We start from the raw sequence: 17,127 nt of genomic DNA, 5'->3' as shown, positions 1-17,127 counted from the left end.
AGGACTAAACTAGGCAATGTGCTGCAACTTAGGGAAATAACCTTGCGTCACCCTTTCAATTTTCAGAGAAACACCACAAGTCAAATCCAACATAGCTACAGTAGCACAAAACAAATCAAATGATCAAAGGCAATGCAAAAATAAAGGGGAAGCATCTTTCAGCAGAGGTCTGAGAGGCAACTCTAACCTGAGAAGTGGAGAAATGTATTGGGAAACTAACAAAAGACAAATTTACATCTACCTGTGCCATGGAAATCTCTTGGGAAAGCATCTGTCATTTCACAGAGAAATAATCTGTGATACCTCAGAGTATAATGGCCTCCTTGGTGAACATAGCACTGAATGCAAACTGTAGGTACTTTAAGGCTCCAGAGAAAAGCAGCTGAAAGAATTATTTAATGGGTCATCACATCAGCTGCATTAACTGTGTGGTTTGGTTTTTTTTTTCCTTGGAATAAATGACTGAACAAAGACTCATCAGAGAAAGGGACTCAGATGGAGTATTTCAAAAGCAGCCCTGTAAGTTAAATCCATTTTCCAAAGAAGCTGGAATGCAAGTGTCTCATCATTATTACATTTTATGAAAACAAACCAAGTTGGTTTTTTTTGTTTGAAAACACAATCTTCTCCTATAACATCAGTATCAATTTGGCCCATTTACAAAGAAACCCTAGCAGTTAAATTAGCCTTTGCTTATAAGGCTTACAGACAATTCTGGTTTTGGGGAATGCTATAATTAGATTAGAGAAATGAACTTTTTTTCCCATGAAACTTTATTTCTGGATTATATTAACAGAAGCTATTTGCAGGAAAAAACAGCTTCTCCAACATTTGCAAGGCTAGACTTATCCTCCCATCTCCCCATCACAATGAAATACATCTTGCCAAAGTCTTAAAAATGTAACAACTTCAGTGAACGAACGGATAAAAACTTCCCATTCTTCATGCTCCAAGAAGTTCCCTAAAACAGTGGCAGTATTTTGAAATAGTTATTTCAACATGAATAATTCTTTGGCATTAGACTTCTTCAGAAAGAAAAGGCTAAAAGAAGCCTTTCAAAGTTATTCCTTCTTCACCAACACACCTCAATCTTAATCAAAATCATTACACAGCACCCAACAGACCACCAAGCAAGCATAATGTTTCAAAGGCACTCAAAATACCAGAACTTGCTCAGCAAGTGCACCCATGCAGAAGTCTGGGGTACGTGACAACTAAAAGCAGAAGCAGAAATACATCAATATGCAGAGGCACACCCAAAGCCACTCATCCAACTGGCACACCATAGGTGCTCATCACAGCCTCTCCCTTGAGCTGTGCATCCTTGGATAAGAGAACTTGAGAAAGGTCCAAACTGTTTACAAACATATCCAAAAGCACAAAAAAGAAACAGATACTTGTATCTCCAAGAGCTACTTAAGTTTCTGCCCTCAGCTCTGTAATTCTAGGTTGATGTGGAGCTTCTGAGGGAAGATACCTGCCTTCCAGGCATAGGCACTGCATGCTCAAGACACCAAAAAGGTAAGAATCTTCTGTTAAAAAGAAGAAAGCCAAAGCAAAAACCAAACCTCTACCACCTGGCAACAGATCAAGGGGTAAAAAGTGTACTACAAGACAGGCATGAGGCACTAGACAGGACCACAGCAGAAATAAGGAAATTCAACTTTCACATTTCCAAATCAGTAGAAATCAAAAAACTTTCAGATATACTGCAAAAATAGCAAAGTATAAAGGTCAACTAAATTTAAACGTTAAATACATATTCCAGAAGAGTTCTGCTTACCTGCATTAGTACTGAGCTGGCTATCCTGGGAACAGTTTTCATTGCCATCAGAGGTTGACTGTAGCGAAGACGATGGTGCAGTTCTATTTCTTTTTTTGTTAGCTTTTCTTTCCGCCACCTGCCACTCTTCATCTTCATCCTCACTTTCACTCAAGTCATCAAACCCAAAGTACTTGATTTTGTAATTGGACCTCCCAGAACTTCTAGAGGCGCCTTCATCTCCCTCTCCCTCATCTTCATCATCGAACCCAAAAAACTCTAACTTGACATCCTTTTTGGATTTGGTATTGCTTGGTCGAAACCTGGTTGTAGTTTTTGTAGTAGCAATGTCTGCTTTTTTTCTTAAGCGTCCAGCTTCTCCCAAGTCAGTAGGGGTTGTGGTGGTAAATTCATCTATTCGTTCCATGGTATCCTGTATAGTAACGTTGCAAACTGACAAGCAAGATGGATGTAGAACAGTGTAGTCTCTAGTCCGTCCAACCGTCCCTCTAAAACTGGTCCCGCTACTTAAAGGAACTTTTCTTGCTGAGTTCAGACCATCATTATTTGACTCATTATTTGCTTTGGATAAAGACTGACTAGTGCCATCCATTAGCTTGTCAAAATTTGTTGCCCCCTGCAGTTTTGCTTTGTTGGATCGACAGTACGTCCTACAGTTGCTTGGCCTGGGAATAGTTTGCACAAGTTCTTCACTAATGGCTTCCTTTGGGTTTTCAGTATCTTCTTTATCACACTCCTCATCCTTGCTCTTCATCTCTGAGAGACGTTCATTGTCAAAATCTAATATATACTCTCCAGTTCCGGCGTCTTCAGTATCATCATCCCATTCATACAAGTGAGTTCTTAATGGGCCCTTCGTCCGAGATGTTTCTGATGGACAGTCTGTTTTTCCAATGTGGGAGTCCCAAGAATCAGACAAGTCCTTGGCTTCAACGTTATACCCAGAAGTGTCTGTAGTTTCAGCACTGTTTTTGTTACTGTCTTCAGCGTTCTCATAACCAAAATGACTGTTCTCATTATCTTCATTCAAATTCTGTATTTTATCTACAAGAAAAAATACATTTATAACTTAAAGGTATGATAAAAAAATAACACCCATGCAAGCAACTTTGAAGTCACAATGTAACATACATTGTGAATTCACAATGTAACAGCAAATACTCTGTGGTCAATGACAAAAAAAACATTAAAGAGGTCCTTATCCTCCTGTTTCATACATTCAAGCCTTCTAGTTTACAATTTCCTTCTGAGGTCAGGAAAGAGGATGCATGGGCAGGTTAGGGTTGTCCCTTCAGATATTCCTGGTCTGAGAATTAGATAGCAGTGAGGTATCAGCATGGGAGAAATTAAAATCAGCATGACCACGGAATCTACTGACAAAGTAAGTAAAAATGCTGAAAACTAACCTATAATTCACTGCCTACCTCACTAACTGTACAGCTACTAAAAACCAGTGAACACAATCCACTAATGTATCTGCACTAAAAATACGACAGTCTCTGTTACAAACTGTACCACAAGTTTCAATCAATGTACTCCAAACAGAATGGCACAGAACTTCAGCTACTGTTATTTGATTTTGCTGTTCAAATTAAAATATTTGGACTTCCATAATAAAAAAGAAATGCAATAGTTTGTATCACAACATTAAATCACTTCTGAAATGCAAGTTTTTACGATTAAGTTCCACAGATCTGAAGAGCTGCTGCCACAAGTTAGTCTTGCACTTCCCCAACCCAAAGCCACACTTCCATCCTATGCTCTCAAAGAGAACAAATACCACTGTAAGAACTCAGCTTTTGTAAGATTCATTTCCAGCTGACCAGCACACAATAGTAATGCCAGGGAAAACAGTATGAATTCTTCCATCTGTTATCCTCTAAACTGGTAGAGAAACCATTCCCCTTCGTTTCTCCGGAAACCAACAAAAGTTCAGTGGATTTGGTACCAGAGTTCCATGAAGATAATAGCTATGCTCTGTTGTTATACCTCACACAAAGATATCCAGAAACCCAAGTGTGTTACTTCCTGGAAACCAGATGAGCAGAAATGTCTTTGAACCTTCTGAGACAGTATAATCCAAGGTGTCTGCTGTTACTATCAGCCCTCACTGTACCGGCTGCCTGCGCCAGGAGAAACAAGATAAGTGTGACTGGAATGCAGAGGACCCTGGTGCATAGAAGAGTAGCACATAATGAGATAAACTGGAGAAACAGAAGCAACTGGCACAGGGACAAGTACAAAAACAAAATGCTGGATGAGAACATGCTCAGAAGACAGGTGCAGAAAGCTACAGGAATAGCAGAATGCAATAGCTAAGGTTCAAATTTGTTAGGTAGCAAATGCTTCCCTAAATTCATCACTAAAATGAAGGCTTTGGCATCCTTTTGCACTAGTCCTGACTGCAATAAACTTCATCAGCTACCATTTACCCAAATGGTACCAGAATTTCACAGCACTAACCAAAAGGTTACAACCTTCCTGATGAGGAAAGTGAACATCACTTCTGCCTGGTGCTTCTGTCTATTTGTTTTCAAATTACAACCGCATCGTTTAAATGCCACCCTTGCTTATGTGGTTTATAAAAGAATTTTAAGGTGCAAGTGAAAATAGTATTAAAAAAAAATGACTACCCTTGGTATATGCAAAAATGCCAGTTTTGCAAGAAATTGGCTTACTCCCAGCTGAAATTCTTCTGGGAGACAGGACAAGCAGTATCTCACAAACTACATCTAAGGTCTCTGAGGTCCATCTGAGGTCTGTCAAAGGTTTACATACTCAGCAAGAGTATGTGAAACGCAGAACTAAATTCCCCAAAGAACATCAGTCTCAGCCACCTCAGTGATGAAATCCTGTTTAACCTTTTGCAGTATTTATGCATTAAACAAAAAAATCGTGTTATTCCCATTTCAATCGCATGCTTGTGATAATCTAAGCGGCCAAACCAAAATTAATCTTCCTGTAATCAATTTGACAGTGCACAGTATGTTCCTTATTCACCCATATGTTTAACATTATTGTGCAACTGAAGACTACCATAATACTCAGACATTGAAACAACCAAATGAAACTCAAAAGATTTTCCGATTTTCTCACTGAAATACACTTTTTTGCAGCCTCACCACTACCATTCCACATTATTTACTTAAAGTCTAAGCAATATTTAAAATAAGTATATTAAAAATCTGTCTTGGCTTACTAAACAATACTGAATTGTTGGGAAGAAGTTTCAGTATGCATACCTGGAAAGGGAATGGTTTTCCCATCCCAAAGAAGTGTGGGATTTTAAAGAGCCACATTTCCTATCAGGATCAAATCAATTTCTCACCTTCCCAAGGAAGCAACAGAATACATGTGTGGGTTTGCACACTGCAGCCCAAGACTCAAATAACTCAGGAATCTGTTTTGAGATGAAAAAAGCTGAAACTTAATTTTACATTGTCTCTTCGCTTGACTCATGAGCATCTCAGCTATGGTCTGTACTTTAAGTAGAAAAGATGATCAACACCTCAAGCCTGGGAAACAGCCTGAAGAGGCCAAAGATACAATAAAATATATAGAACTCATACTCATCACTGCCATTGACAAAATAAAACAATGGAAAAATTTGCCAAGAAATCTGACTCCAAAGAAACTTTAATCAACTATTCTGGGGAATAAAGAAAAAGGATGGGGGAGGAGAAAAAGAGGAGCAGGTGTCCTTTTTGTTGTTTTAGTTGGGGTTTTGTTGTTGCGGTTTGTTGGTTTTTTTTAAACACTCTGCTACTAGGACATCACAAAAAGCTTGACTAGTCCCTCATACATACAGACACTGTTTTCTGTAAGGGTGAATTTTTGTTAATTTTGATGGTTTCGTTACATGCACTGAAAAACTATTCCACAAATTGTTCTAGAATATTTTAGAATGTGCTAAAATTAGCCTAATATTTGTAAGACTCAGAGCAAGCAACACAGTCCCATTTAGTTGTCTGTGACCTATTAAGGGCACAAACCTTTCTACTCTTACTGCAGCAGCCTCATTTGGACAAACTGAAGCATCAGTTGACAGACATCATGATAAGACCACTCCTACTTCGTATCTATTTTCTCCATTTCATTTTTCTGGCTGCACTGAAGCTGGTATACTTTTTCTTCTCAGAGCATCTTCTATTCTCACTCCCAATTTCACACTTACCCAACCTGCCTGTTCTCCTCATGCTTGTTCCCAACAGTCCCAAGTACAAAACTAAAGAAATTAAGCTAGCTATTAATTCTTCAGTGCTAGTCTCTGCCACCTCTAAAAGAACCAACAAAGTGTACAGGTATTCATGGTATTAGTACACCTGCACATTAGTAAAATTTGATGAGATTGGCTTAAGGCAGTATCACCACACATTTAGTCCTTTCAGATGTGAATTTGTTGTTTCTCTTCACCTTTAAATGTGAGGAAAATCACCTTCTCCAGTCAGCTCAACTAATAAATAACAAGACCATTCTAGCCTGGTAAAACAGTTGTTTTGGTTTACTACACTTATAAGAAGTTACCTTAAGAGTCAAGCACTCATTAGTAACAGCCCTTTCTGTACCACAGTAGAACTTCTGCTGCCTTGCTGAAAGCTATGCATCATTTTCCCTATGTTAATTTTCATGTTAATTTCCCACCTTAAATTTGGTAATTTTCAGTTGTCTCTGAAAAGACTTCAGAAGTATCAACCTAATGTTACATCTCACTTTTCATTCTCAGATAGCAATTTAATACTGAATAAAAAATCACTCAGCAAGTAAGTGGCAGTTAACCTCCCCCTTCATTCTGTGCCTATCCAACACCAAAACTTTATAACCACACAGTACTTGAGTAGTTTTAGCAACTGCAGCACAGAGTTTTTCCATCTCAAATAATAAGCAAAGCTGATTGAAAACAGAACCAGTAAACCGTTTACCATGCACCAGGTACAAAGTCTGGCTTTAAAACTGAACCACCATAATGCACTAGTGGAAAACTAAGCAGTGACATTTAGAGAAATACTTCCTTGAAGGATTCAAACGCCTATTTTCACTTTATCAGTGGGTCAACAGCTATCAGACTGAAGCTTCCCTACCAAGAATTGCTGCAAATCACTTGCTAATTGCCCAAAGACACACAATACCAGCAATACTCATAATACTGATTTTAAAAATTACTATATTTATCAGTAATAACTATTACAGCAGAAGCTAGCATGACTGTAGGAAACATGTAACATATAATTTTACTTACAGATATAGAAAGCACAGAGAAAACATGAGAAAATGAACCAATTCTGAATTAGTAAATTCTGGAGTTCAGAGGCATGTAATATCTCCTCCCAGCTTTAACTACACCTAGGCTCTTTTGGGGCCCAAATACCAGAATAAGTCTCCCAAGTAATTTCAGATCAGCAATATGCATGTAAGTACATAATCCACAGGAGAGGCCTTCTCCCCACCCCCTCAGGTACTAGCACAATACTCTTAAAAACCTTAACATTCTCCTGTAGCAGTCATAATTTGTTTTCCATTCAAATTTCTCGAAGTGAATAACCAGAGTTATGAGAGAACCAATGTGAACAACTGCCATGTCTCAATTAAAAGTTAACTGGTAAAGTAAAACACTCACAAATGTACATGTACCTCTTACTTTACATTATGTCACCAGCAAGGTAAGTATGTCTTAAGTACTGTGGTTAATTAAAACAAATATGTGAAACTTCTACTCTTTCCCACCAAACACACTGAAATATTTTCAGAGATGCACATGGCCTAACTTCACAAAGCTGTATTTAAGTGATTATAGTGATTATTGTCACAAGGAACCATAGTAAGATGACCATTAAGAGACAAAAAAATCAAATTCATACACTGCAACATATTCAATTTATAAAAACTAACAGTTTATATTCCTCTAGATATATGAAAATGTTCAAACAGTGGGAATGTGAAAAAATCCCACTGCTTTTTCAGTAATAAACCTTTAAACATTAAACAAATATGCATCAAGACTTATTTAGACTAGATGGATATAAAGAGAATATTCCATAGATACCTTTTTTAAACAATACATTTAACTTAAACACTCATTTATTAGATGGAACAAATGCTATTCTACAATATCCACAGAACAGAAAGTGTGTTGTGGCTACCATGAGCAGCCATACTAGGCCTACCTCTTGCTTTTCCATCTTTAAAACCATGTACAAAAGGAAGAATGCAATTCTAGATGTTTGTTTTCCTAAAGACCTAATTAATTTCTTTTTTTTTTAAGAGATAAGACACCTACAACCTTCAGCTCAACACCTCTCATGGTTTTGATTAAGACATCTCAGATTTCCAATTTATTTTTTAAGTACCCACAGCGTATCTTGCCCTTAATTTAACAGGTTTTTCTTGTTAAGGAACTAATGTCTACCTGAAAATGTGCTCCTAAATAGCCCTCACAAGCATTGCCTATTTCTTTATTGTACTGGTTTGGGTTACTGAGAATGGTTTGGGTTGTAAGGGACCTTAAAGACCATCTAGTTCCAATCCCCCTGCCATGGGCAGGGACACCTTCCACTAGACCAGGCTGTTCAAAGCCCATCAACCTGGCCTTGAACACTGCCACGGGCAGAGCATCCACAACTACTCTGGGCAACCCGTTCTAGTGTCTCACCGCTCCCATAGTGAAGAAAGGGGAATACAAAGAACCTCTCTATTCACCAGGCTCACAAAACTTCACTTCTGGATTGATGATGAAAGTAAAAAAAGAAACTGCTAGAACAACCAATAAATAGACAATATGACAAATTATCTCCCCACTTAGCAAAGTGATTCCAGTAACTTTATATTGGCAAATGATCAACATCACCTCTAACCTCAAGGCAAGTTTCTGTGACACAAGTGAGCATGACCCCAAGACCTAGAAATAAGCACCAAGAGACCAACAGGAACAGGCAAAACCCAGCTGTATTACCTACAGCTGCAACAGGTCAGCAGAGTACAGAGTGGCCAGAAAAAGATGCCTAGTATGAGAAATAGTTCAATGAGTAATCAATGCAAAATTTTCCTACTGGCTATTTCAAAAGTAAATACAGGTAGAGAATACTAGAAACTTGCTGAAAGTACGTGGGGAGAATGGGGGGTTTGGAGGGGTGGGTGGCAGGACAAGAATTTAAGAGGTTGCAGAAGGGGTTCCAGAACCCTGAAGTGTTTTTCCAGATACATTTTGCCAGAGTGGCTCTGTTTCATCAAAATACAGCCACGTGTCTTTTTGCCTTGACAGCTTCGCAGATTCCTCAGAGAATTTGTTAGACAGCTCAAACTAATATTTTCTCTATCACTGATGGCATACTAGAGTGTTTACAGTTCTGGTGTCCTCAACATAAAAAGGACATGGAACTGTTGGAACAAGTCCAGAGGAGGCCATGAGGATGATCAGGGGACTGGAGCACCTCACATTTGAAGACAGCCTGAGAAAGTTGGGGCTGTTCAGCCTGGAGAAGAGAAGGCTGCGTGGAGACCTCATAGCAGCCTTCCAGTATCTGAAGGGGGCCTATAAGGGTGCTGGAAAGGGACTCTTCATTAGCAACTGTAGTAATAGGACAAGGGGTAACGGGTTGAAACTTAAACAGGGGAATATTGGATATAAGGAATAAGTTCTCTACTGTAAGGGTGGTGAGGCACTGGAATGGGTTGCCCAGGGAAGTTGTGAATGCTCCATCCCTGGCAGTGTTCAAGGACAGGTTGGACAGAGCCTTGGCTGGCATGGTTTAGTGTGAGGTGTCCCCGTCCATGGCAGGAGGGTTGGAACTGGATGATCTTCAGGTCCTTTCCAACCCTAACTATTCTATGATTCTATTCTAATGAAAGTATATTGATGTGATTGACTGATCACATTACACTTTCAGTGTTTGGGTACACATTCCTAGAACCATCCTCATTCCTGCTTATGTTCATCATAATGGTATTGACTACTGCATTAACTCAAACTTGATCAAAACCTGCTCCAAGCAAGGCCTACGATCAGTAAGCAGGTTACTGCAGGAACGGGAAGCCATGAAAACAACTGTTAACAATTCTCATTATTTCTCACAGGAGATCAGAAGTTTCACAGAGCCTCCTTACTTGAAGAGAAAATATTCAAGTTTGGAGAAAAGATAATGCTCTCTCCATTTACTGAAGCTGCAAGAGGTAACAATCCCAAATCCTGATCCTTCGGGTACAGCATATACCAACATGGATCCCAAAATGAAGTGGAAAAAAAAGGATCCCTTAGGAGAGCAAACAACCCTTCTTGGTGGGGGGAACACAAGCAAGAAAACCAAAAATGCACCAAACCCAGCCCCCCAAAAAATCTAAAACATCCAAAAACCCCTCAACCAACCCCCCCACCCCAAAAAAACCCCCACAAAACCAAAAAGAACACACCCATAATCCAAACCAACGATTAAGAAAGGTGTCCTCCAGCCTAGTCCCCATTTCAATTTTATTTCCATTATTGGAAGTTGAGTGGCTCTAAATCTAAAGCCACCATTTTCAGCTCCATAAAAATCAAGTCATCATTAAGAACCTAACACTACCTGCCTAAAGTCAAACACTGCATGCTTCTGTTAGCAATAAAGAGACAGAGGTGCAGAATCTTCTTTGCTACTTTTAAGTTACCTGCAGCACAGGGCAGTCTCAGGCTGTGTGAACTATGTTGATGCAAATTTCTGCCCTGAACAGATTTGGGACTGACAGAACAAACAAAGCTTGTTGCCCCACAACTCAACCACCACCCTCTGCACCCTTCTCAACACCAACCTGTTTGACTGGGCATGACACAGCCCACACTGCAGATCATGAGCAGCAACATGCGCTGGCTAGCCAGCTTGCTGCTGCCTTCTCAAATGAATTAGAAACCTAGAGGTAACTGCACTTTCCTTACCAGCCCGTCGACAAGAGAGAGGTAAGGAAACATAAATCAATTGAACTCAGTTTTTCACTCCACCTTTTGTCATTGCAATTGGAATTCCACTGTATCTTTGAAATCTCTCCTTACTACTTCAAGTTTGGTCAAAACTGGTTACAAGTACAAGCATTATTAGGAAGCTGAAGAAAAGGACAGTCAATATTTGCCTTGGTGTGCTAAGAAAACATGATAAGATGTCAAATTATTATCACATATGTGAAATAGACTCTCATTTCTTTTGTTTATTCATGAAAGATTTCCCACTATTAAATGTTAGCCCTACTAACTTGAACTCCAGGTTAGCTTTATCTCATTTCTACCAATTATTGAATGTTAATCAAACCATCCTCCAAGCTACAAGCATCAAGCTACACTGCCTTCTTTAGCTTTTGTAGCATGAAATCTTAAGCTCCTTCACTCCCATGTAACTAGCTGTAAAAGCCTTCATTTTAATACCAAAAAGAGCATGGTTGAATTATTACTCACAAGAAAGAAATCTACAAACTTAAACTAGGTAGTATTAGCTACAGAAGCTAACAGAAATCATTGTGAATGTATACATAATATTAAAGTTAGTCTGAAGCAATGAAATCTTCAAAAGGGCAGGCACATGGCATGACTCCAATTTTATATTCCTCTTTATTTCTCTTCAAATAGAAACCTGACTACCCAGACAGATGCAAAAGCACGAAAACAAAGAACATCAAGGAAAACACAGCAGTAAGAGAAGAGCATATCCAGGGCTTTCAGCTCTCTCCAGCTACTGAGGGCACATATGCCAACAGGCTACAGCTCACGAACAGACCACTGACACAGGATGTAGGGAAGTTTGTTAAGCTCATTATGAGCTACAGCTCTGCCTGATGTTCCTGTACTCTCGGAAATATTTATTAAGGCTGCATTACACAATCACTCATGTTCCCAAGCATAAAGCTAGATCCCTTTACTCTGCAACTTGAAGCTGACAAAGCTAAATGAAAAGACAAATCTTGACCAGGTGCTTGTATCACATTCTTCGTTTCTGGGAAGAGAGCCCAAATGAGACGTACACGTAATGTGTCTTCTCTGGTTTGGACAGAAAACCAGCAACCCCAGAGAAGCCATGCTTTTCTCCAAGTAAGAAAATGTTTCTCTCTTCCACTCTACATTGGAAAACAGATGTTTTAGTTGGAAAGGAAAAAAGGTTACAGGCTGAAATCCTTTGATCTGTTCCTACCTGTGACTGAACAGTTGGGAAACACAGAAAAAGCTTATGGATATAAAATATACAATTGTAAGAAATGGGCAAAATGTACTTAGATCAGTCATTATCCATGGATGCCCATAAAATCTCAAAAAGCCGCGACTATTAGGAGACATAAACAGAAGATAAGCTAAGAGCCTCACAAGATTAGACTCTCAAGACCAGTTTCACGGTTGACAATCACTAAAACAGCTAAAATCATAGAATCACAACATCTATAGCTATGACGACAGATTCTTAGTTTTGGTTCTCCACGCTCTTTGAATCAAAATGAGTTCCCAACCAGTTTGCATGCAGATTGGATAGAGTGTCTCTCAGATGTTTTAAGTGGCATCTTCTTTTGCAGAAGAATGCCACAGAAAACACAGAAGTGGTAAAATTTATTTGGGTGTCATCACATAACTATTTTCCTTAAGAACAGTTTGCTTTTCTTGTTTCCCTTCCAGCATCTGGAACATCAAAGTTCTAAGGAAATTCATATGAAAAGTCTGAATTTATTATTGATTAAGACTACATATAAAGCAAGTTCTCAATCACATTATCTCTTTTCATTTTAGTTAGGGTAGCTATCCTTCTAAACTTACAACTTGTGAGGCAGAAGGCACCTTTTCTACTCTCAAATCACCCAGATGCACAGCAGTTCGGTAACACAGTGTTCAGCGTCTCTGATAAACCATTATTTGCATTCCAAAAACTTAACGGATGTTCATGTTTCAGAACAGATGTTTTTGTGGTTCCACCCTGTGAAAGGCCGAGCCCTAACCACCACTGTGGTGCCAGCTACCATGACCACCATCAATTTTTATCAAACTAAAGCCCTGTAACTTCCTTTTTTGTTTTCCCATATAGATATTTTTGTCCCAGTTGCACCTATAGTCTTACAGCTTACCTTTAACAGGTGTAATAATCACAGAATCATAGAATGGTTAGAGTTGGAAAGGACCCTAAGATCATCTACTTCCAACCCTCCTGCCATGGGCAAGGACACTTCACACCAAACCACACCAGCCAAGACTCTGTCCAACCTGTCCTTGAACACCACCAGGGATGGAGCATTCACAACTTCCTTGGGCAACCCATTCCAGTGACTCACCACCCTAAGGGTAGAGAACTTCTTCCTTATATCCAATCTAAACTTCCCCTGTTTAAGTCTGAACCCATTACTCCGTGTCCTACCACTACAGTCCCTAACTTCCCTCTCCAGCACCCTTAGAGGCCCCCTTCAGATACTGGAAGGCTGCTATGAGGTCTCCACGCAGCCTTCTCTTCTCCAGGCTGAACAGCCCCAACTTTCTCAGCCTGTCTTCACATGGAGGTGCTCCAGTCCCCTGATCATCCTCATGGCCTCCTCTGCACTTGTTCCAACAGTTCCATGTCCTTTTTATGTTCTGGACACCAGAACTGCACACAGTACATCAAGTGAAGTCTCAGGAGAGCAGAGCAGAGGAGCAGAATCACTTCCTTTGACCTGCTGGTCACACTCCTTTTGAGGCAGCCCAGCATACGATTGGCTTCCTGGGCTGTGAACACACACTGAAGCCAGCTCATCTTAGGTCTCTCATTAACCAACACCCCCAAGTCATCCTCCACAGGGCTGCTCTGCATCACTTCTTTGCTCAAACTGTAGCTGCATCTGGAATAACTGTCATTCCTCCTCCTCCCTTCTTTCTAATCTTGTTTAAAACTCTTCTACAACATTCTGAAAACCTCATTTGTTTTCCTTCTGGCGAGTATATATATGGAAGACACATTTTTTTAACTGACTAGCATCTGTATATTTAAATTCACAACAATATGAATTGTAACATGACTCCACAGACACCGATATTATGCAAAAACCCAGCATAGCACACAGCATGTTATCAATGCCCACAAACAAATTGCATGCAAAGTCCACAACTCTCTCAAACAAAAGACAAACTGTCATTTTAGTAAACAATGCTAAAAGCCCTTCCTATGGAAAGAAAGCTGTTTTTTTGTCTTCCAAGAAAGAATTTAACTTTGAAGAACTGTACACCACCACATGCAAGACTACTTGGTTGGAAATCTAAAACTAAAATGATCCCAAAGAGGCAAGGAATTGTACAACATCAAATCCAACAGTCAGAAGAGATGCCACGCTTTGCAGTATGAGGGTTGTCACAGCTGTACTGTGCCATCACCTCTGGTGGGAAGTCTGATAAAACAGACACATTCTTCCTCACTGGTAGCTCTGAAGAGCATCTTTTGCACAGAACAGCAGAAGAAAGCCAATCCAGAAAGTTAATTATTTTCCCCTTGCAGGGAAAACAAGACAAAGTGTCATGGGCAAAACAGGAGGCTGGCAAATGCCAAAACCTAGTTTTCACTAACTTTGGTAGCATAAGCCCTCATCAAAAAAATATTAAAGCATCTTATAACATAGCAGCACTAATAACTGCTAAAACAAATGTATCCTTAGTCTAATTCAGTCTGAATTCAGACACTACTCAAGTTTGTTGAAACCCTTTATTGAACACAGCAGCAGTTTCTTGGAAGAAAATATGAGCCAAGTTTGAAATTGAAAACCATTTCCCATACAGTTAATAGTATCTCAGCAGTTTGAACCTGAAATGGCTTCCTTACCAACTGTCTTCTGCTTTCCTGCATGCTTTGGCCTGCTTACGAGGCACATTTAACAGTGTTCGGTTTTCTTCTACAAGCAACGACCAACTATTTTGAACAAAAAGTTACTTCAACTTCTGAAGCATGAAAGAAATTAAAAGGTCAAAACTTAAGCCTTTTAAAAACTGTTCATTGTATAAGTCCATAAAAACATTTTAAAAGTATGGATTTGGAAAAAAGGTACTGAGATCATCACTGTTCTCCGGGAAAGGGGAATTACAGATTGAGAGAAAAAAGAGTTCCAGGTACCCTTGTCCATGCACATACACAGCATGCACTTCCCCATCATTAGGAAAAACATGTTGGAGAAATTGGAAAAACCCTTCCTCAGTACTTGGGTCTTTTTCCTGTGTTGCTATTTTAGCAAAGCAGCATGAATACAGAAACTTAAATGGAATTTCAGATTTCTGAATTCAAGTAAAAAACAAACAAAATCACCAAGGCTGCAATGTATCAGAGTAATACCAAGGCAAAAAAGAACTAGTATCAATTTAGTTTGAACTTGAGCTGTTCATAGAGCAAGAAAATTCTCTGTGTAATGGCAGAAAGACTATCTTAAAAAGGGGGAACATAACAAAAACAACTGAAGAAAGGACTTACCTCACCTACCTGAATACCCAGCATAACTACTGCCTTCTAAAACCTCCTAACACTGAAATTCTATGGGCATACATATTTTCTGGCAGACCTTTCCACTTCCTGCTATAAGTTTCTTAATGCTTTGAGTCAGATAATGCACAGCTGCAGGTCTTTTTAATCACGGCTGCTGTCAGCTGTCTCCTAAGACAGCCAAATGCTCAGACTTCATTTAGTTACCCAACTTCTTGCTCCATTTATTGGACAGTAAATGTCAAAATTGAAAGAGGTAAGTAAACTGCACTCAACAACTCTGCCTTACAGAATAAACTTAACAGTTTGAAACAACCCAAAAAAATCATGACCCACCGAGGCTTTCCAGAATTCCAAGCAAGTATTGCTCTGTGGGTTTTCACTTCATCCTACTGTATGACTCCCACATAAAAAAAACCCTCACCTACTAAACTGATATATTTTTGCTTGGTAGGAATTACCAGTATAATATTTTTCCAATAACACAACTTACTTTCTAGCTATCAAGTCCTCCAACTTTAACAAAAGTGACCTAACAGCAACTATTAACACTGCATACTCTTTTGTTATTACTAATTTACCTGGATTGCTACTATCTGTACATTATCTGTTATGTACAGGATTACCCGTGAACACTCTTCTGACAGTACTAAGTCTTGATCAAGGAACATTAGGGTAAGATTATGAGAAGCTTTCCACATTAAGAGCTTCTTAAAGCCTTTAAAATGAGATTCAGCACCAGCTGAAGGCTATTTAAAAACAAAACAGAACAGAAAACTAACAAACCAGTAAGTCCAACCATTTTAAATAGAAGATACAAATCCTCAACTGTATTATCTGGTTGCACAAACAAACACATTGACTTGTTTTTTAATACCAAACATCAGTTAAAATTAACTGACACTGCATCAACACCACCTTTATTTTAATGCCTGAAGAAATGCACACTGAGGCAGGACAATACATCTGGAGTAGAAGTAGCAGGTTAAAGTGTAGCTCCCTGCTTATCCTCCCTTTTCTGCCATGTTCTAATTATTAACCTTATTTCAGATATGTTAACACTTAAGATACAACAATGGCACATGCTATCAGGAGACCTTAAATCATGCACAGTCTGGTCAATATCAGGACAAGGACTAATAAACTGCACTTTAAACAAGTTAATGAGCACTTTCATGAACATCAGTATCAATAGCCTAGTTTCCTATACCTGGAGATAATACTGGTGTATGTGGGTTAAGGTTAAACTCCCATTGCAGTCTCTTTCACACTGGGAATATTAACACTGTTCCATTTGCTTGCCCTTCCCCCTGTTAACATCCCCACCCCCCCCCCCCCCACACACACACCCTCCGCCCTTCCTTTCCCCTTCAGGAATAGTAGAGCCTGCTGAACAGATCTGGTTGAACCTAGTAGAGTACATGAGTCACCAGAAAGGAGAAAATGATTGTGGAGAGGGTGAGGGCACGTAGGCAGTAACAGTACATACACCATACTTTAGAAGATCACACAACAACAAACGTTTTTACTGCTATTTAGTTTTAACTCCCCCAAGTTCCCTCTTCCTCCATACATTCACCCCCAATCACTAAAACTAACTCTGTGCAATTCTGGAAAGTAGCCTCATGCCACCAAACTTTTTAACTCGACTGTCAAAAAACCTCTGAAGTATGTACATCTATGATGGCTAATTATACAACTGCCTCTAATTGCTCAATGTTCTGAGTGACGTCCTCAGAGACAGTTTTATTTATTTTGGATCAATCTACACACAAACATAATAGCTGCTTAAGCCATCCAAGTTTCATTTAGAATAACTGTCCAAAATAAAAAAGCTATAATCTTGGTTCCCTCACTCATTGAAGACCCTCCTAGGTTATTTTGCAAAGATTCATACTCAGCTGAACTTAATGAAATGGACCTTAA

The 17,127-nt window shown here is 39.3% G+C and overlaps 1 protein-coding gene across 4 annotated transcripts in view; it reads right to left on the bottom strand.

Moving 5' to 3' along the window:
* Positions 1-17,127, bottom strand: part of WAPL (WAPL cohesin release factor) — a 69,026-nt gene that overhangs the window by 45,062 nt on the left and 6,837 nt on the right. For all 4 annotated transcript variants that reach the window (XM_031053475.2, XM_005153648.3, XM_031053477.2 and 1 more), the window contains exon 3: positions 1,784-2,827. In XM_031053475.2, the coding sequence (XP_030909335.2) occupies positions 1,784-2,827 (1,044 nt within the window). The remainder of the gene's footprint in view (positions 1-1,783; positions 2,828-17,127) is intronic.

This window comes from Melopsittacus undulatus, chromosome 4 (assembly GCF_012275295.1).
Source record: "Melopsittacus undulatus isolate bMelUnd1 chromosome 4, bMelUnd1.mat.Z, whole genome shotgun sequence".
In the NCBI taxonomy this organism is placed as follows: domain Eukaryota; kingdom Metazoa; phylum Chordata; class Aves; order Psittaciformes; family Psittaculidae; genus Melopsittacus; species Melopsittacus undulatus.
The sequence above is the reverse complement of the archived record's forward strand: the minus strand, read 5'-3'. Positions and strand labels throughout refer to the sequence as shown.